At 44.9% G+C, this 21541-nt stretch overlaps 1 protein-coding gene across 1 annotated transcript in view; it reads right to left on the reverse strand.

The window, feature by feature from the left end:
- Positions 1–21541, reverse strand: part of HMCN1 (hemicentin 1) — a 166716-nt gene that overhangs the window by 23686 nt on the left and 121489 nt on the right. The window contains exons 56-81 of the mRNA XM_053985174.1: positions 20654–20841; positions 20122–20218; positions 17048–17209; positions 16744–16857; positions 16423–16625; positions 16106–16187; positions 15861–15992; positions 15489–15638; positions 14290–14449; positions 13612–13736; positions 12019–12202; positions 11746–11843; positions 10479–10757; positions 9652–9842; positions 8908–8989; positions 8307–8443; positions 5265–5406; positions 4055–4199; positions 3208–3335; positions 2369–2525; positions 2071–2192; positions 1723–1887; positions 1435–1542; positions 1159–1296; positions 891–1025; positions 361–630 (exon numbers count right to left, since the gene is read on the reverse strand). Coding sequence (XP_053841149.1) covers positions 361–630; positions 891–1025; positions 1159–1296; positions 1435–1542; positions 1723–1887; positions 2071–2192; positions 2369–2525; positions 3208–3335; positions 4055–4199; positions 5265–5406; positions 8307–8443; positions 8908–8989; positions 9652–9842; positions 10479–10757; positions 11746–11843; positions 12019–12202; positions 13612–13736; positions 14290–14449; positions 15489–15638; positions 15861–15992; positions 16106–16187; positions 16423–16625; positions 16744–16857; positions 17048–17209; positions 20122–20218; positions 20654–20841 — 3894 coding nt within the window. The remainder of the gene's footprint in view (positions 1–360; positions 631–890; positions 1026–1158; positions 1297–1434; positions 1543–1722; positions 1888–2070; positions 2193–2368; positions 2526–3207; positions 3336–4054; positions 4200–5264; positions 5407–8306; positions 8444–8907; positions 8990–9651; positions 9843–10478; positions 10758–11745; positions 11844–12018; positions 12203–13611; positions 13737–14289; positions 14450–15488; positions 15639–15860; positions 15993–16105; positions 16188–16422; positions 16626–16743; positions 16858–17047; positions 17210–20121; positions 20219–20653; positions 20842–21541) is intronic.

The raw sequence follows: 21541 nt of genomic DNA on the forward strand, positions 1-21541 counted from the left end.
AAATTCAAGCAACTGGCCGAAATTACAACTTAATAACACTCCCCTAGATTAAGTAGCACAGTTTTCTTGAACTCCTCCCTGTACATCCCTAGCTCCTTACTCTCTGTGGGGTCACACCAGTAACACACATCATTTCCCTACAGTCCCACTGATCATGGAATCACAGGATGGCTTGGGCTGGAAGGGACCTTAGAGGCCACCTCATTCCAACTCTGCTGTGCACAGGGACACCTTTGACTATCCCAGGTTGTTCCAAGCCGCGTCCAGCCTGGCCTTGGACACTTCCAGGGATGGGGAGTCCTCAGCCTGTCTGGACCAGCCGTTGCAGTGCCCCCCATCCTCCCAGGAAGAGTTCCTTACCGTGCACGGCGAGCTCTGTGCTGGAGGTGCTGGATCCCGCGGGATTCGCTGCTGTGCAGGTGTAGCGGCCGCTGTCCCCGGGCTGCACAAACAGGATCTGCAGAGCTCCCGTGCTCAGGATTCTCCTTCGCATGGACTCCGTTATCTGCTGCCCATCCTTATGCCAGCTGATCTGTGGGCCAGGGTAGCCTTCAGCCTCACACTGCAGGGTGACAGACTGATCAACGGCAACAACATATTCCTCCACGTGGGACTTGATAACAGGAGGAACTGAAAGGAACAAAGACAATTATTGAAAGAATTAGATGCTGTAAGAAAACACCTCTCACCTGTATGTATGCTGTAAGAAGGAACTCTTTAGTTCTTGGTGAAAATAATTCTAAAAGCATGCCCTAAAGCAGACACCAAACTAAAGGCAATAAACCTCCTGGGCTCTGTTCAGCATCACATCAAACAGGAAAGTACTAGGTCCCTTTCTACTGCTCAGAATTGTGTTTGGACTAAGAGAAGGAGTCTAAAAGGTGATTTACCTTGAACTTTCAGCTTTATCTTCCCCAGAGCAGTACCAGCTGGATTCTGAGCAACACACATGTAAGTCCCAGCATCTTCCACAGCTGCTCTGGCAATCTGCAAACTGCCACTTGGCTGGACTACGTAACTGTTCCCTAAAACAAATATAATCAAAGTATGACACTTCTGGTTTGGTGAACTAGAGGAGAGGAGAAACCCAAGTTTCAGAAAAGAAAATGGGTGTCTGTGTCACAGGAGCAGGCAGGGTCCCAGGCTTTGGGAGGATACCTGTGGTGATGATGTTGATGCCCTCCTTCTGCCACATGATCACGGGCTGAGGAGTGCCTGTAGCCTCACAGGGCAGCACAATGGGATTGTTCACGATGACATCCAATGTCCCCGGCTGGGCCTGGATAACGGGGGGCTCTGTGGAATAAAAGAAAAAAGGAAAAGTATAACATTCAAGGCTAGGACAATACAGAACACTAAAACTGCACAACCTGAGCAGGCTGAAGTAGCAATGCTGGCTGCCAGAACAGCCTTGCTCATCAGCCTCCAGCTTACCCTGCACGTGCAGAGTGACGTGCCTGTGGGCAGAGCCCGCGGCGTTCCGGGCCACGCAGGTGTACCTGCCCCCATGGGCCAGCTGGGCAGAGGGGATCTCCACAGCTCCTGAGGCAGAGAGAGAGCAGCACAACATGTAGAGCATCCTCAAGGCACAGGTGCTCCCTTACAGCAGCCCTCATTTCATCCCAAGGGATCAGAGAGAGGATCTCTGGGGGATTGTTTGCATTTCTGTAATTCATTACTTATGGATGTGCCTGATTGCACTGATTTCCTGCAGCACATTACCTGAAGAGAGAATTCGGTAGCCATCTCCTCTGGGAAGCAACTTGATGCCATTTTTGGTCCAATGAACCGAGGGGACGGGAACACCGGAGGCAGTGCAGGAAACCACGACTGGAGAGAGCTTTGTTACCAGGAGCTCTGTGGCTTCATCTGCTATGGATGGGGGCACTGAAAATCAAGAGCAGGGCAAAGGTTACTTGCCCACGTTCATTTGTTATACGTTCTTGGAAATACCAGAGACTTATGGATATCAGTATCAAAGAGGAATGAAATTAAAATCTCATCTCAACATCAGAACACCCCAAAGAAGTTCTGGGTGGCACACACATGTAATAGTAACATCCCCTCTACCTTGAACAGTGAGATCAATTGCCCTTTGATCCTCTCCTGCATCATTTGACACAGAGCACTCATAGACAGCAGTATCATCCACAGTGGGAGAAATGATCACTAAGGAACCTGAAGACAGAAGTCTGAACAAAGAAAAAAGAAAGTAAAAGCCATTGAAATACTTCTTTCCTTCTCAGGTAATTAGCCCACTGAATTTGCTGGCTAGACAAGGTAGTGTTTAAGCACAGATAGATATTTCAAGTGCCAAAATCATCCCTGAAAACTTGAAACCCACAATGAAAAAGAAAACACCTCTCACCTGTATGTATTCTGGTTCTGATCAACACTAAGCAGATGCCCATTCTTTTTCCAGCTAATTGCTGGTCTGGGAATTCCAGTGGCTTCACAAGGCAAAGTAGTTTGCACATTTACGGTAACTGTGATATTCGTCTGCCCAGGAGCAATAGTTGGAGGAACTAAGGACAAACAAAGCCTAATTATTTAGAATAATTATATGTGTATGTGTGTGTGTCTGTATATATATACATATATATATATATGCATTTCTTGTGAGAAATGGATTTGTAAAAGATTCTTAAAACCTGACTGAAAGTCCACATAGTCTTGTACATTTGTATGCAAATTCTGAGATAGGGTGTGCTGACTTAAAAAGGCCATGGAATAGAGATGACATCACTGAGAGAGAGATTGAACTAGAAACAAGTTTCAACAAGTTTCAAAAGATAGCCTTGCAAAAAGACCAGATACTTTGGAGAACTAGAACTGTGAAAGATGCATTGCAGCAAGACCATGTGAAGTAAAATAATAGGTGATTTGTGTTAGAAATATTAGCAGTATTGTGTGGCAAAAGCTAATAGGCTGAAAAACATTTATAAGGTATTGTAACCAGGAAATAGGTTGGCTTCTGATAGAATGGCATTGAGTTTTACATCTCTTATGTCTCACCCTTCAATGTCACTGATAATGGAATAAAATCTCTTAAAACACCTCTCAGTTGCCCCGTCTCTGTAAAGCTGGTATTTTCCAACAATTTCTCCCCTTTTTTTTTTAACCAGAGCAACTAAGAAGGGGCTAAACTGAGACTGCCTCTGGCAGAAGAAGCCTGCTGCCAGTGGATTCAGCAGCCCCAAGCTTTACCGAGGACGTGCAGGTCGATGCGCTGGCGCTCGCTGCCCGCGGCGTTGGTGGCCATGCACACGTATCTGCCCGTGTCAGCCACCTGTGCCCAGGGGATGTGCAGGGACCCATCCTCCAACACCAAATACCTGCAACAGAGCAAATGGTGCTGCCCACCACCCATCGACAGGGCACCTGGCAGAGCAGAGAACAGATCACTCAGGGGACACAACCAACAGCCTAAATGAAGCATGCATTAATTTGGGCACAGAGTTTTCTCACTTATTTCACTCTTTCCCAGCACATCTATTTCCCAAAGAAATGATGAAATCTGGCTGACATGGTGATCTCACATAAAAGATACAGGATTTACAGAAAAGAGCCAACCCCCTTTTTTCATGGTTTCTCATTTAACCTTAAAAAACTTAATTAATGCCTGTATTTTTTCTTTGCAATGTAACAGAATTCCTTAGCATTTGATCAGTTCTAGAAAATGCCAAATTACTTCCTTCTAAAACAGTCAGGAGACAGATATAATAAAAGTTGGTATTAGAACATGTATAAAAAGTTTCATGTATTAGAAAATACAGAATACCTTTTGGTCTGCATGAAATTGCTTGGCTTCCTCCCAAAACTCTGTGTATATGTAAAAATCTAAACATCTTTCACATTTACTCTTCAAAATCTCTAATGTCAGAATGATTATATTTGGTTGCCAAAGGAATTTTTTATCCTTTAACAACAAAAAGGTGAAACCTTTGGTGCTTCTACTTTTCTCTAGAACAATTTCATGTCTAATTAAGTTTCTGTAATAAATACATTCTTAAGTAGCAATAAAGAATATTTATGCTAAAATTCTGGGCAATACCTGGAATTGTTTCCAGTAAAAACAGCCCCATCCTTCCTCCAGGTGATCCTGGGGGCTGGAACTCCTTCTGCAGCACACTCCAGCAGGGCAGAGGCGTTGATGTGCACCATGGCAGTCTGGGGGCTGCTCCGGATCGTGGGAGCCACTGCAAGGGAGAATAGCTGATGATACAAAGGAAGTAACTCTACATTGCAATGACTGAAACTGAACACATGAAAAGGGGTGCAGCAGCGGGTTTGAGTTCACTGCAAAGACAGGAACACATGAAAAGGGGTGCAGCAGCGGGTTTGAGTTCACTGCAAAGACAGGAACAAGTTTCTTACCGTTCTGGGTGACGGTAATTGCCAAGCTGCAGCAGGGAAGGAGAAAGAAAGTTTGGCTGAAATGCATTGCAAAGGTCAGCTCTGCAAGTTACTGCAAAGGGTACCACTGAGCTAAAGCAGCAGGAGTTCAGCACATGGAGTTCAGCAAGCTAAGGCTGTGGGGATATCCTTGCTTCCTGATTACACACTAAGGAGAAAAAAGGACTTTAGCTGGACCAGGTAAGGCCAGTCATTGGGGGCACAGGGTAAGGCAGGGCCCATGTGACTGGGCTGGAAACAGAATAGAAAAAGGGGGAAAAGTTCTTTCCAGGCACCTGAGTGTGAGAGTAGAATAACTTCTCATCAGACTAGAGGTGAGAAAATAGAAGGGTTTAAAATGGAGCTCAGGGCTGTGGTAGCATAGGACAAGTATCAAGCGTAAGGCCTGTCAAGCCCTGTCCTCTCCAGGCACAGAGAAGCTGCCATAGCTCTCAAGTAACCTGTCAAGCCAGCTGTGAAACCTTGTCTCCAGGGTGCCAGTCAAATGCTTCAAAGAATTGCTCTGGGTTTGTTCAAGAGCATTTGTCAGTCCTGGATATGGGTGTTCAGTCTGGATGTATCCCGACTCCATGTCAGGATGATGGCTGGATGCAGCCTCTGCTTGCAGGAAGCACAGACAGATGGAGAGTGAGCCATGGCAAGTGCCCAGCAGGTCTCTTAGTCTGGGGGCCAGCTGTGGGCTCAGCAGTGGGACATGAGGCCATGCACATGGCCCCAGAGTTTGGGCATGGCCTGAGTGGCCAACACGTGGCTGGAAAACAACCACAAATGCTCAGTTCCTGCTGCCTGAACTCCTGCAGAAACGCCGTGCAAAGCCCAAGCTGCCCGAGGCTGCTCCGTGAGGTTACCGTGCACTGCCAGCAGGAACTCCCTGGTGGTCTCCCCTGCCACGTTCCTGGCCACACAGGTGTATCGGGCGCTGTCCCCCAGCTCGGCGTTGTTGATCTGCAGGTACCTCCCGCTGGACAGGATCCGCAGCCGGGGGCCTCCCTGCGGGCACACACAGACACAGGCAGGCTTTAGAGCTTCACTGCCAGCCTCTCCTGCACAGAACACCCTTCCACTGCACAGCACTAAAAGCCAGGAGAGAAGGGCACCGATAAACCAGGGACTGAACTCACTGCTGCCTTTACATCCCTTAAGAGAAGAGGGTAAAGAAAGCATTTAAAACTTAGCATTGCTTTCTGGTTCTCCATTGAAACCCCTACTGAGGCTTGTGCCTGAAGGAGGCAGCTGTTACAGAGCCAAAGGGCTTTGGAGCTTTTATGGGGCACCTAATAGCACATGATTAGTTTCATTTATCTTGTTATTTATGCACACTACAGGCAGAAGGAATCAAAGTTGTTCTACACTTCCAGCATCACAGTCTGGCTCAGCTGGGAGGCAGCACAGACTTAGCCAGCTCAGTTTACCAGCCAGGAGTTCACCAGCCAGCAGTTCTGGGCACAGGCTGCCCCTCTTCCCAGCCCTGCAGTGACTCCACAGGCCCTGCTAGGAGCCAGTCCAGTGAGAGCTTTACCACACCCAGCCTGGGTCGTGTCTGCATCAATCACTGACAGCAACATCAGCTACGTGTGCTCAGAGACTTGACTGGATAAAAACCAACTTAGCTTTTCCAGTATGTGCTACCCATCCTCTGGATGGAACTGAAAGCTGACATTCCCACCTACTCTTGTGGTTAGAGGGTCTGAGAAGGGCACCCCAGAGAGATGAAACTCCTCTGGTTCTGCACTAGCACCCTGGTACTCTGCTCTCACACCAGGCACCAGCTCCAAGGCTGCAGTGCAGGGCTGGAGCCCTCAGGTGACACAATTCACCACCAGGCTGGAGTATTGACAGATTTTGGGCAATCACTGGCATTTCCTGTTGAAAACACAACCTGTGTGATGGTTTCTAAACACAGAAACCTACAGATAAGAGAAGACAGGGGATGAAGCTGTAACTTAATCCTTAGGCTCTATTCAAAGTAAGCCAGAAAACTCATATTGGAAAAAAAAATACAAACTCAGCAAGTCTTTTAGTGTTTGAAAAAAGCCAGGTTAGGCCAGGAGGCTCCTATTCTTTTCTTAACTCTCAATATGCATTTCCGAAATCCCTCAAGAGTGCCACAACTTCAAAGCTGCTGGAAGCCAGATCTTTCCATAGTTCTGCTGGCAGAGAAGGTGGTGCTGCACAATTCCATCACTCAGCACACAGAGATGGACTACGGCAGGCCTCACCTCAAAATCTGCCCAGTGGAAGACAACAAAAGCAGGAGGAATGACAACCTCCACATGGCTGCTTCACAAAACCAGTGATATTTAAATTGGTATAACACTGCAGGCTGAGAACCTGCCTATCTCCAGCCCTCTCTTGTCACTGTGACACCTCCTCTTTTCCAGGAAAGGAGGATGATTTGCCAAGGAGCTCCTCACCTCTCTTCCCACACCCAAGGACACCCATTTCCAGCTGCTCAGGATTAGTCAGCTGTTACATTTCTTTGGGGTTGAGAAAGCAGCCGGACACTGATTTCTCCTGATGTCTAGCTCATGGGTGGGCAGGCCCTGGCACAGGGTGTCCAGAGAAGCTGTGGCTGCCCTGCATCCCTGGAAGTGTCCAAGGTGAAGTTGGACAGGGCTTGGAGTAACCTGGGCTAGTGGAAGGTGTCCCTGCCCATGGCAGAGGGCGGCACTGGATGGGCTTTGAAGTCCCAAGAAGCTTCAGCCCTCACATTCTGACATGAGTTCATGAGGCAGGAGGAGAACTAACAGTGCAAGGATAATTCCCAGGTTACCAGCTGAGCACCTCTGGCTGTCACAGTGCTTCTCTACTTTTCTTTTCTGGTGAATATTTTTAACAGTAACTGATTTTCATGGTTTATGTTCCCTAAGCATTGCTTTTCAAACATAAGCTTTCCAATGAAGGGCAAGGCAAAAAGCATTCATATATTTTATTTCCAAGCCTTGTTCAACCTTGTTTTCATTAAAAAACCCCACCACTCAATTAGAGAATTAACTATCCAGAAGTAGAATAGTCCTGTTAAATTTGTTTCCAGCTGGTTCCTGGGCTACATTAAGATCATGGTCCCTAGCAGCACTTCGTAAGACATGTTCACCCACCAGATCCTTCTTCGAAATCTACCACAGAGAAAGAGTCTGAGGAATGACATGTCAGAGGAAAGCAAACAAGCAGAAACTTGGGTGAAGATTTAGTGATGGATCACAGCTAAAGGCGAAAATTCATAATCTGTATTTGTTTCTTCTTTATTAATGAACAAAGGTTGAGAGAAAATTTTTAATTAAGTTCAATTAATAACTGAACTTTAATGTTAAGTTAAAAAGGACCTGTTTTGTGAGTGGTCTCAAGGATGGGAAGGAAAAAAATTCTTCTATATAAACCATCCTCATCTTGATAATCCTCTTTCATCCAGCACAGACTCTGCCTTGCCATGGCATTATGGAATTCTGAGTGGAAAAGATGCACTTGGTAAAACCTGGTGATTAGCAACCCATTTTCTTTTAAAGAACTTGAATTCCTTTCTAAATGGTACTAGAGTAGGAGGATGCATAATATAGCCAAAGGAAACATAGAGTGCAGTCTTGTCTCAGCTACCTTTCCTGGGAAGCCATTCAGGAGTTTACCGAAGGCTTCTAGCATTGCTCAGAGGATCCAGGAGGAGCAAGGGATCCCCCTAAAGGAAAAAAGAACAAGTAACAGCGGGATGGCCACTTCACATGCCCGCTGGCTCTGGGGGCTCATTGGGGCTGACTGCAGAGGCACTGGGGCTACCCAGCTGCTCTGAGTGCGGGCACGTAACTCGGGCTGAGGGGCGAGCGGAGCAAGAGACCTGGAGCACTGCTGTGACAACTGCAGCGAGCAGAAGGCCAGCACAGAGGCTGGAAGCTCAGTACCTCCAGCAGCTCTCCGTTCTTCAGCCAGGAGATGGTGGGAGGGGGCACAGCGTCCGACCTGCACTCCAGAATAGCCTGGCTGTTCTGCAGCACCGTCAGCTCCTGCGGCCCCCCGGTACCAGCGATGTTGGGGGGGACTGGGACAAAAAACAGAACAAAATCAACACCACACATATGAACCATCACGAAAACTACTGATTGAAAATTTCCAGTTTATCTCAAGTTTAAAATAAATGCAAAGCTGTGGGATCATTAAATAATTCTTCCTCTCAATACCTGTGTTAAACATAGCAATATATCAGTATATTTTACATCTCTATAGAGTGAGCACAACAAACTTGATCCAACAAAATACTGACATCTATGAGCTTCCTGGATATTCAAAATAAGACTTGGAATTGTAACAGAAATTAGGTGGAACTTTCTTTCTTTGTGTATCACATTCAGAATAACCATCCTTAATGAGAAACACTATTATGATCGTATGGTGTAATATCACAGAATATTTAATCTTTAGGAATATGTGTTTGTTAAATGAGATGCTGACATGTACCTTAGCAGTTTACATTTGAGGAAATTTTTTTCCCTAAATTAAACTTACCATGCACTCGTACTAAATACTCCTTGTCATCATCTCCTGCTGGGCTAGATGCTAAACATGTGTATCTTCCTGTGTCCTCTACCTGGAAACACAGGAACCATTTCAGCAGAAACTCCAGATTATGGGAAAATTCAGCAAAACCAAGAAACACAAACACAGTAACAACATACAACCCACAGCACTTGAACACAAGCACAGGAGACACAGAATCCCTGGAAAGAAAGTAATGAAGTTGTTGAATACTTCTTTATTTCACTTTGGTGGGGTTATTCAGAGACAGCTCAGGAGTTGCAGGATTCAGTAAAATCTCTCTGGATAACGTGTGTCCAGCACTAAAGATGGAACTGGCTATAGGGGATCCACCTAAGGAAGGCTCAGGTTTGGGTACTGAGGAAATCCTTTTGTGCACACAGTCATCAACATCTTTATGGTTTCTCCTTCCTATAAACTCCTCATTATACAGCCCAGAAGTGTTTTTTTTTTTTTTAAAACAAAACAAGCAGCAATCAATCCTGAGCCCTATCTCACTTTTGGCTGGGGAACTTCACCTGGGCATCCACAGCTAGACCCAGCCTTAGTTAATTGATGCAGGTTTTTAAAGGCTGTTTCACCTGGACCTTTCTCTAACCACAAATGCAGGTGAGTGAATTTTAGGGGTTTTTAGGACACCGCTGAGAATGGTCCTAAGGCAGGAACCATTTTAGGGATTGCAGAACTGAGCCTGTTTTGAAACAAACACTCTACCTGAGCACTGGTTATTCGGAGGGCTTCTCTTAGCATGTGAATATTGTCAGTCTGCAGCAGTGGGCGCCCATCCTTCATCCATGAGATTTTGGGCACTGGGATTCCAGAGGACATGCAGAGGAGCTCAAGTGGGTTGTTAACAATGACAGAGAGCTCTTCTGGTTCATCTGAACCATTGATATGTGGTGGCTCTGAGGAAGGAAAAACATTCCAGTTCTTTATGGACTCAAAACACCTGTAAAAACTAACTGAAAACATGATCTTGTGAGTAGAGTCTGTAGAATTAGTCTACATTAAGTTATTTCTGACCGTATCATGAACTCATTGAGGAACTCAGGTAATTTCTATCAGGTAATTTGCATATTTTGTGATTTAGAATTATTAGTTAGAAAATGTTTTTAAAAATATAGATAAAACACTGTATAATCTCAGCAATTAGATTTATCAGGCTTTTAACTGTTGTGCTTTCAGCTGTGCATCTTCCTGTCAAGCTGAATTTCTGCTAAGCAAAGTTACTAATTTATAGCATATAATTATATTAATTATAGCACATTTCAGTACTTGGGAAATACATACTGTATTGCACATTCACACATCTTTAGGTATCTTTCATTTCCTTATTCCTCTCATTTATCATTATTGAAATGACCAGGTTGGACAGGGCTTGGAGCAACCTGGGATAGTGGAACCTGCTCATGGCAACACGAGGGGTGGCACTGGATGGGCTTTAAGGTCCCTCCCAACCCAAACCACTCTGGGATTCTGTGAGCCCATGGAAACTCCTTATCCCTGGAAGTGTTGTGTCATGCTGACAGGCGAGCACTCACCCAGCACCTTCAGGACGAAGTGCTTGCTGCTGCGCCCAGCGGCGTTGGAGGCCACGCAGGTGTACGTGCCCGTGTCCGCAGGCGCTGCCCTCGGCACCTGCAGCACCATCCCGCGCCTGCTGGAGCCCAGGTGGGCCCCCAGGGGCAGGGCCAGGCCGTCCTTGAGCCACGACACCTTGGGGACAGGGGAGCCATCGCTCACACAGCCCAGGGTGGCCGTGTCGCCCCGCAGCACCAGCACCTCCTCCGTGCCCCCCGCATTGTCCAGGCTGGGCGGCACTGCGGGGACAGAGCTCAGTCACACACGGGACAGGGACACCTTGGGGACAGAGCTCAGTCACACACGGGACAGGGACAGAGCTCTGAGCTCAGTCACACATGGGACAGGGACACCTTGGGGACAGAGCTCAGTCACACACAGCACAGGGACATGGGGACAGAGCACAGTCACACACGGGACAGGGACAGAACTCTGTCACACAGCACAGGGACAGAGCTCAGTCACACACGGGACAGGGACACCTTGGGGACAGAGCTCAGTCACACACAGGAGAGAGGCACTGCAGGGACAGAGCTCAGTCACACACGGGACAGGGACACCTTGGGGACAGAGCTCAGTCACACACAGCACAGGGACAGAGCTCTGAGCTCAGTCACACATGGCACAGGGACATGGGGACAGAGCACAGTCACACACAGCACAGGGACAGAGCTCTGAGCTCAGTCACACACGGCACAGGGACATTGGGACAGAGCACAGTCACACACGGGACAAGGACAGAGCTCTGTCACACAGCACAGGGACAGAGCTCTGTCACACACAGGACAGGGACACAGGGACAGAGCTGTGTCGCAGCACAGGGGTATTCCGAGCACAGAACAGCTGGAACAGCTGCCTTTCTGCACTTCCCCACTTACATAGCTGTGCTAAACTTTGCTTACAAATTAAATATTATTCTTTCTAAAAAAAAACTGTGACACATTATGGGAGTTGGAATTAGATGAGCTTTAAGGTCCCTTCCAACCAAAATCACTCTGTGATTTTATGGTTATGGGTGACAATTCAAGTAAGGACTTTTCTAGGGTTAAAACACTTTCCATTTAAAAAAACCCCAACATTTTGAAAAGTTAGTATTTCCCCAGTGATCATCTCTAAGACGTACTTGTGGCTGTCTGCAATAGGTGTTGATGAGAAAGAAAACTGACGAGTACATTTAAGAAATCGAGAAATAAGATTCTTTACGTAAAACATTTCAGAGACACTCACCCAAAACTTGCAGGTTGTAATGTTTGTTGTGCACTCCAGCCCTGTTAGATGCTACACAAGTGTACACTCCAGTATCAGATACCTGCACTCGGCTAAGTCTAAGGAAAAAGCAATTAAAGCAAGCTGTAAATGGAATGCATGGAACACATTACCTTTGTTATGGTGTGGTTTGGATCAAATTTTACTCTTGCTTCCAAAAATACAGCAGCATTATGCTGATATTGCAAAAAAAAACCCCAGAAACTCAGCTAGTTAAAAGAAAAGAAAACCAACCTGAGAATCTGTCCAGCTGAGAGGAGCTTGATCTGAGAGGAGACAGACAGAGGAAGGCCATTCTTCAGCCAGTGGAGCTGTGGTGGGGGGGTCCCAGCAGCAGCACATTCAATATTTAGGGAGGTGTCCAAAAGGGCAGTGAGTTCCTCTGCTTCATCTTTACTATTGGCTATCGTTGGAGGAACTGCATTTTGTAGATGATGGAAAGGAATGTATTAAAACAGGCTCTTGAAACCATTCCACCCTGCAGGAAATCCTGCCCCTAATGCCCCACTGGCAATTCAGTAAGAGGATCCCATTTTTGGTAGAATAAATCCTCAGACAATACTATTGAGCACTAAAAATCATCCATTTATATATTTCAAGTCAGAGGCACTGTACAATGACAGTAGACTTCTCTTTGATTTGCCAGCCTGCAGCAAGCAAGACAGAGCTTAGGACCTGAAGTTCCTGGGGAGAGAAGGACAGTGCAGGAAGGGATGGGCTGAACCCAGGGCCAGAAAGGACCACTCAAACTCGTGGCCTTCAATAAATTTTAAATACAGTGAAATCACAGAGGAGGAAAGCTAGCTTACTGATGTCTGGATGCATCTGCTGACTTCATTCTTAACTGGAGGAAGTTCAAAATGTCTAGGTAAGCATTCTGCATGATGACACAAACTGCTGCTTTGGGGCTCTTTGGGGTTACAGGTTAGTTTGAAAGTCATGGCCTTGGGGGGTTCACTACATAAGGAAGCCCAGCCAGGTGCAGCTCCAGGCACTGGCTCAGTTAGGATCCCATCACTCACTGGGACAGTGACACCAATAAGACTTTTAAGTTGGTTATTGCTTGAACTTCAGCCAATACAAACAGAGCACAAACTCCCTGCTGTTGTGCAGAGCCATTCTGTTCCAAAAAGATGTGCTGTGGTCATTCAGGACTGTTTTTTATGATACCAAGGTCCTCTCTTACTGCTCTGCTCGTGCCTGTGTTCCCAGTGACTCTGAGTCTGTGTAAGTGGGACAGACACCTAGGCTGCAGTGAAATCATGCCTGGGCAGAACTCTCCTCTCCTCCCTCCACTTTACTTAATGACCAGATTTTCCACAACTTAAAATATCCCCTCTCTATGCTGCTAAAGGCTTACACTCACTAGCCACTGGATGTCAAACTGTGCAATTTCCTCCAACACTCCCTCATTTTTAAACTCTGGGGACCTTTAACTATCAGTTGCCTTCATACCACTCTGCTCATAGCTGATGTGCTTTGATTGGAATTAGGGAAGATAATACAACAAAACAGCAGGGTCACAGGAAATCAGCCTCAATATAATCTTCCCCACAAGAAATAAAAAATCACCACAAGCAGAATCCCTCTGTTATGAAATCCACCAAAGAATTAATTCCTGTTTATCCCAAACCACATTTACCAGCAATTTCAACCCTTTTGTCATTGACAGAACATCCTGTGTAGTATCTACAGCACAGGCAATTGGAAACATGTGCATGCAGGATTCCACTGCAGACAGGCATTCCTCTCTGGGCTCTCCCTTGGGAGCACTCCCAAGGATGGGATTATGGAGTAGACCTGGGTTTCACATCTGGTAGAACTCACCATATACATTCAGGTTGAAAATCCTGTCCTCCTCTCCTGCAGGGTTAGTAGCCACACAAGTGTATTTTCCTGTGTCTGAGGTGAGAGCTCTGGAGATGTTTAATGTGCTGCCATCTGGAGTCACTCTATAAAGCACAGTGAGTTTGTTTAGTGTTCCTTTGACCTAGCAAATAAACAGTCTGATCTGCACATTTCAGTAACTACCTCTATCCTCCTGGGAGCTTGATGAGAGAAGCATTGTGTTTTGCAAAATATTTTTGTTAGAGATAGGCTAAGAAGTTTTTCCTAGAGATGTCCTGTTTAACTTGGTTTTAAGATTCAACTCCAGCCAGGCTTTTGAAGGACCCATAATGAAAAGCATTAAGTAAAGTGTTTCCATGCCTCAGATCTTTCCCCTCCAAAGGAACTAAATGACCTTAATAAACTTTCATGAAGCTGATGAACTTGTATGGAATTTATTAACTGAGAAAGACATAAATATCATATACTTATCTCTGTTAAGAAAATGAAATTTAAAAAAAAATCAAAGGACTAACAAATTGTACTTGATTTATAGAAGCTAAGGAGGGAGATGATATTCTTAACCTGGCTAAGCTCCAGTTCAGGCTCTCCTCACATTCCCACTTTAGGGCCCTTAAAATTATAGACGAGAATGCAGTGTCTGCTTATTTTTCTTGCCTTATCCTTTGTAAATCATCGCTGGCAACTGTTTTTCCATCCTTCAGCCACTGCACATCCGGGGTGGGCACTCCAGTGGCATTGCAGAGCAGCTGGACACTCTCTCCCAGGAGCACACTGACCTCGCTCGGTATCTCAGAGCCAGCAATGCTGGGAGGAACTGGAAATGCACCATGGAAGGATGACATTAGGCATCAAGAAATGTAAGCTGAACTAGCAAGTGCAGCAGTGCAGCACCTGGGGCAGGTTCTCAGCAGCTGTGGCTGCCCCTGGACCCCTGGAAGTGTCCAAGGCCAGGCTGGATGGGGCTTCGATAGTGGAAGGTGTGTCTGCTCATGGCAGGGGGTGGCACTGGATGGGCTTTAAGATCCCTTCCACCCCAAACCAGTCTGGGATTGTGTGACCAACACCATCACAGCCCTGTGAACAGCCACACTAATTCCATCCTAATCAAAGCCATTTCCAACCTGCACTCCCACAGAACAAGGATAAAAGTCCTGCTATCCATGAAGTCAAGACTGTCAGTCTCACTAATAAGTCCTGAGCATTTCAAGCTATTTCAGACACATTTGATCAAACAACCAGCTTGACATTCCATTCTTAAACTTGGAGAAAAACTGGCAGAACTAAACTTGGAGAAAAACTGGCAGAACTAAAACTAATTGTACACCAGTGCAATTAGTGCGGATGAGTCATTAGGAACAGAGGAAAACATAACAGTTGCAGACTAAGGGTGATTCACATCGAGGCAGGAGACAATTCCATAACAAATAAGGGTTTGTCATTTGAGGTGGGGGCAGGGGAAGTATTCCTAAGGAAATTCTGGCAGTAGGTCTTTGCTAACTCCTGCCATGGCACAACAGGTACCACTGCTCCTGAATCCATCTCCATGTGCTGCTCCACAACCAACCAAGGCAGCTCTGGTGCTCAGCAGGAGGAAGGATGTGACCAGTAGCAGACACACACAAGCTGCACAACTCTGTTCAAGTCCCACAGTCAGGGCTTAAGGATATTCTTTTCCATGCAAATTTTGGACTAGAAGTATTGAATTCTCCAACCACTCTCCCCTCTGGTTACAAAATTACAGTCCAAATTCTCCACTTTTTGGTTATGTGATCTCAGTGTCCCCAGCACAGACAGTGTAACATTTACCCAATGTTCAACCAGTTCTGCTCCCTGCATCCTCCCCCATTCCTCACCTTGGATGGAGAGCACATAGGTTTTGTGAGCTTTCCCTTCTGGATTGGAGGCAATACACGTGTAGGTGCCACTGTCCAGGAGCTGAGAGCGAGCGATCTGAAGCTTGCTTCCACCAGATAAAATATGAACTTCAAGAGAATCCAAGTTTTCTGAAATACATAAACAAGTCACCCTTCCAAAACAGCTACGGGGTGCAAACATCTCTTTTGGGAGAAATTGTTCCATCAAAGTTTCAAAACAAAGATTCCAATCAGTTCTCATAACACTCTGTCTAGAGACAAATAAAGAAAAAACAGAAACCAGCCAGCAAACAGCAAAGTGGTATCTCAAAGAAGGGCAGAAGAGGAGTAAAAAGCATGAGACAATGTTACCTATTGGTTTTCCATTCTTAAGCCACACTAATGTGGGAGGAGGAATTCCAGTAGCATCGCACACAAAGGTGACAGGATTACTGATGGATTCACTGACCAGCTCTTGCTCAGGGCCTTCTATACTTGGAGGCACTGTGAATGGAATGGAAGCAGTAAGAATGTTATTTAAACTAATTTTGAAGTGCCTAATCTGCTAAGTTTATGTTATTATAATAACTATTGTAGATGATGCAGAGGGTGCTTACCATAAACATTGAGATGGAAATTTTTATCATCTCGTCCAGCAATATTTATGGCTTTGCACACATACTGTCCTGTGTCAGAAACCTGAAATAAAAACAAGTTTTAAAAGAAATCATTATGGATTCTTATTTTAATGCTACAGTTTAGAGACATTAACAACCTGTGTCTCTGCAAACTCAAAGTGCTTCTCACAGGATAAAAAGCCTCCAGAAAACACATCTCCCATGTACAGCAAATAAAATACACCACTAAAGACTGAAATAATTGCTTGGCAGCGGCAGAGCAGTGGCAGATGCAGCCTCCCCCCAGCCTGGCCCACCTCTGCAGCCTTAATCCGCAGGGTCTGCCCATCTGCCAGGACCTCCACGGCAGCGGAGTCGGGAATGAGGCGGCTGTTCTTGTACCAGGTGATGACCGGGGCTGGGATGGCGTTGGACTCGCAGTCCAGGGTCACCGGGGTGCCCACTCGCACGTTCAGCACTGTCACCGACGCTCCCCCCTGGGCCTTGATGCTCGGGGGCACTGGGGGAGGAGCCCAGACTCAGTTCTGCATTGTGTTGAAACAACCCCATAAAGCAGATAAACCTCCCCACACTTCCCAAGCAATAGATACTATTTCAGAAAAGAGTAAAACACGAACCAAGGACAGTCAGGAAGCTTTTCTTCTGACTTTCCCCAGCTTGGTTCCTGGCAGTACAAGTGTACTCTCCACCATCTGACAGCTTGGCTCGGGGAATCTGCAGCGTCCGAGCACCTGGAGCGAGGAGAGAAGGCTGGAGGTTTGCTCTGTGGTGATTGTGTCAGTCCCAAAGGCTGGTTTAGAACTGCAGGTGCAACAGGCAGAGCACAGGCACTGTGCCCCACAAAGAGTGGCCATAGGCCCTGCCACGACAAACCAGACAGAAGCTGAGCCCAAAGGCTGCAGAATAGCTGAGATTCCTCACCAGGCACAATAAAAGTGTTGGAATTGGAACTGATAGGCTTTCCATTCTTGAGCCAGCTGAGATCAGGAGGTGGAAAGCCTGTGACCTCACAAGTCAGAGAGATGAAATTATTCACCACCACCGTCAGATTCTCAGGGTTAGTCCCAACAACACTTGGAGGAACTGTGAAGAGAGAAATACATTAATAGCATCTATCACTGCATCAGCAAAGGATTTCCCACAAGATCATGATTTACTGTATTAAAGCTGAACTTCTGCATTCTGCCAAAGGGTCAGGTTGCAAGAATCTTTCACATCCTATGAATGGATCCACTGCTTTTTGGATGCATCTGGAAATGAGATTGAAACAATCTAATGGTCATTCCTGTTCCTGTACTTCACAACAATGTCAATTATTTCATTTGCAGTCCTTCTGTGCTGGAGGCTTGGGAGGGCTAGTGAACCTACATGAGATCCTGACAATGCACTGCCGAATTTCTAACACTGCTCATGGACATTTGCTGTGTGAGGCAGAACAGAGCAAATTCCCATTGTCAGGATAAGTGATATGACTATCACTTCCTTCTGATTCCTTGCTGCTCCTGCTCTCTGCAACAGTCCATTTTCCACCTACAGAGACCCCAAATTTTTTCCTCCCAACACAGTTCAGAGTGGTTCTGTCAACCAGACAAACCTGCTGCTTAGCAGTGAGCTAAGCACTGGAAAATCCTGGCATGCAGCATTGCTCCAAGGGGTGCATTCCTTAAGCTTACAAGTCCCAGAATTTTTAAATCAAGAATAGTTTGACATGTGACCTTTCTACAAGAACGATTTAGAATGAAAGAATTGTAAATCTCTTCCTTTTAATAACCCCCAAGCTCTAGTTGCCATGTTTTTGCAGTGGGGATATATAAAACACTTAATAGGGAGGCAAAAGCATGTTCTTGGCTTTATTGGGTGGAAAAATCATTCCAAAGAACAGATGGAATCCTCCTCTTCAAAGACAGAAACGTTTAAGTATTTTGGCCCATCTTCCCCTGAAATGCTCCAGCTGTTTGCTGCCACTTGAGTGACACAAACCAGTCATTTAGGCAACTTTATGGCTCCTCTGGGCACTGCACAAACAAAAGCAGCCCATGTAAATGGGGAATTCAGTCCATATTCTCCAGCTTGGAATAACTGAAGAATATTTCCCTGATAAAGAGGATAAAATGCTTCACTAGAGCAAGTGGAGAATTCTGGTCTGATGACATTTGATAGTTACTTGTATTTATTTACTTTTACAGTTCATTTTCCACAGATGTGATTATTGGCAGTGGGCAATTTAATGTACAGGGCCAAATCTCAGCTGTCTTTAATGAAACTTGCTTAAATTGTGTCAGTGGTTGATTTCAATTTCTGCAGAAAAAAACACCCACAGATGTACCAAAGGTAATCTGCATATGCAAATGTATCTGTATGTGCATAAAGACACAGTCATGGGCTCAAATATAGCACGCAGCATGAAAATTACCTATTATTTCCCTATTTTAAATCTGGGTGCTTATCTTCTATGTTTTAAAAGGTGTTATATTAGTTTTATTGTTTTTCTTAATTTTATTTATTTTATCTTCACCTTGGAGACCAGAAGTGAATTTTTCAATTCAATAAAGAGGATCATCTTTAGTATTTTATTTTAATTTATGAGAGCAGTTCTATTAGAAACACATAAAACTGCTGGGAAATAGCTTTTTTTTTGACACTGACAAAACACAGATCTTTCTGCTTACTGATAATGCATTTTCCTTAGTGCTTCACCCTGTGTGGTCTTTTCCTGAACAGCTACACTCTAATTTTTCAAATTAAACTGCATTAAGAAAAACAGACCTAAGTTGGTAATACTGCTGAGTTAGAATTCAAACTTCATGCAAATGTTTCTTTTAAGAGAATAGTATTTAGCCATAGTCACTAAAACCAAATATTTTTAAGACAGAAGTTTAAATTTAAACACGAATGTTAGGAAAAGTGAAATATTTTGATTTAAATGCAAAACTCACACATCAGGAAATCTGGACAGACTCCACTGTCTGTCCAGAAAATAACTTCTCAGAGAACAACTCCAGGGCAAATTCTTCCCATGACAACACTATTTTTGGCTAAATGCATTACTGAGTAGCAAAAAGTGCTATAAATCTGTGCCTTGTAGTAGGTAAATTTGCTCCATGTGTGACAGAGGAAAACATGCAATTATTCTGAATGCAATAAGCTGACTCCTCACATTCCTGGGATGCTGGTACTGTCTTTAGGTGGCAGAAAGGACAGCCCTTGTTTTCTATGAGATAGAGCAGAAAAAATGTAGCTGCCAGTATTCCTTGTCAGGTTGAAATGTGGAATGGTACAGAAGAATTAGTGGGAATGATACTTCTTTTCTCTTCAGGATGGAAAGCTGAAAGTGGGCAGAAATAGAAGGGGAAGTTTGGGCTTTCTCTGAAATGTTAATTAGAGATGTCTTAATTTTCTGAAGTTATCGGGAGAGGGAAGGGAAGGTAGTGGAGACTATTTCATGAAAAACGTCTTGGTTTTATTTGTCTTAGACTTCTGGTGCTTAAAGCCAACATTTATTTTCAACCTATTGTAATTCCACAAGAAAACCAAAAACAGAGAGGAGAAAGGAACTTCGAAGGGTACACTTCTAAAAACCAAACTTTTACAAGCTGTGTACCTTTGTTTGATGCTTTCTGTCATTAATTTCTTTGAAAAAAATTCATTTTCTGAATGTATCAAAACAGGCTATAATCCAACCTACTTATAATTCATGATTCCAGAGCTCAGCAAGCCCAATAGGGTGAACACAGCCATCATACAAGGCTCCCTCAATTACAATTCCCACCTTTCTGGAACACCTATGAGGAGCCAAAGCCACGTGGTATCAAGAGCCATATGTTGTCAAGGTACTTTAAACTGATATTTGAGTTCTGGTCTGTCAGAATCCCCATGACACCCAGTAGGACTCACATTAATAAAGCTGAGGGGGTCTGAGCACTCTGCTAAAAATAACACACCCAAGCTGAACCAGCACTTGACAGAAGACAGAAGTTATGGATGACAGTACTTACCGTGAACATTGAGGTTAAAATACTTCTTGGCACTTCCAGCTATGTTTTCTGCAATGCAGACATACCTGCCAGTATCTGTTATCTGGGAATTCAAAATCTAAGGCAAAAAAAAAAGACAAAATATGGCTTTGGAGCTAATATATAGACAATTCACTGCCAAAGAAGCAAGTGGAGAGGATTAAGCCCAGCTCTCTGCTTTCATAGTTTTATTCAATTTCATTCAATTTCATTCATCAATGGGAAGGGAAGTTCTTCAGAATACACTATTTTCACTATTTTCTCAAAAGAAGTCGGTAATATTTAAAAGCACATGATTTCAATTGATGTGGTTCGTAGCATGATCCCACAAATGTTTGGATCTAAGGAATTACATGGGAGTGAGAAGCAGCAGGTGAGGGACAGAACAAAGGACAAAAACTCCTTATGTTTGCAGAACCTTGTAGGAGAAAGAAAATACTTCCTACTCAGCCCAACCAGACAGTTTTTCATTGCCAAAACCCAGTTTTTCCACTATGAAAAGGGTTACAAGTACCTGTAACCTCCTTCCATTGGACAGAAATGTGTGTTTGTCATCCTCTGCTAGGAGCTGGCCATCCTTCTGCCAGGTGATCCCTGGGGAAGGGCTCCCACTGGGAATGCAGTCCATGGCTGCCTCCTTGCTCACCAGCACAGTCACCTCCTCAGGCAGGTCCCCGTCAGCCCCATTGATGGATGGGGGAGCTGCAGGGAGCAAAGGTGACAAGAACACTCACTCAGCACCTCTCAGATGGTTGTGAGATTAGACTGGGTTTGCAGGAGGAAGGAGTGAAACCTCCAGGGAATCCAGTGAAAGATAAAGCCATCCCATGAATAGTTCAGCTGGAACAACTCAGCCTAACTCCAAGGACTGCAGCAGAACTACAATTATTCACAGAGTGAAGGAGAGGTGAAAACCCATCTTCCAATTATTCCACTGTGCTCTTTGCCATCAAAATAAAAGATGATTTCCAAGGCAGGACCCCTTTGTAACAATAAATCAGTATTTTCAGTGATATAACACCGCCATAAAGGCAGAGAAGTGTTTCCCAAGGCTAAAACATTGAGTCCATCAACAGACACAAAAGGTCATCCAAATGGTTGTACAGGCATTCATTAATCTAAATCCTCAGTTCCCTTCAGGCTTTGGGAGTTCTGCAGGTATTGTAAAAAATTATGGCCAAAATAAAGAAAGAGAAAAAAATCTTGGTCACAATTCTCAACGGGAAGCTGAAGAGAGAACAAAAGATGCCAAGATAAAAGCTGGATTTTTACCTATGCTTTTCTTTCTGGTGAATGCTGAGAGCTGTAACACAACTGAGTTCCTGTAACAATAACCTACACACATGGAACTAAGAACATTAGCAGCTCTGTACAGCTCCAGCACCCTAAACATATTAACATC

Source organism: Vidua macroura, chromosome 9, assembly GCF_024509145.1.
Source record: "Vidua macroura isolate BioBank_ID:100142 chromosome 9, ASM2450914v1, whole genome shotgun sequence".
NCBI lineage: Eukaryota > Metazoa > Chordata > Aves > Passeriformes > Viduidae > Vidua > Vidua macroura.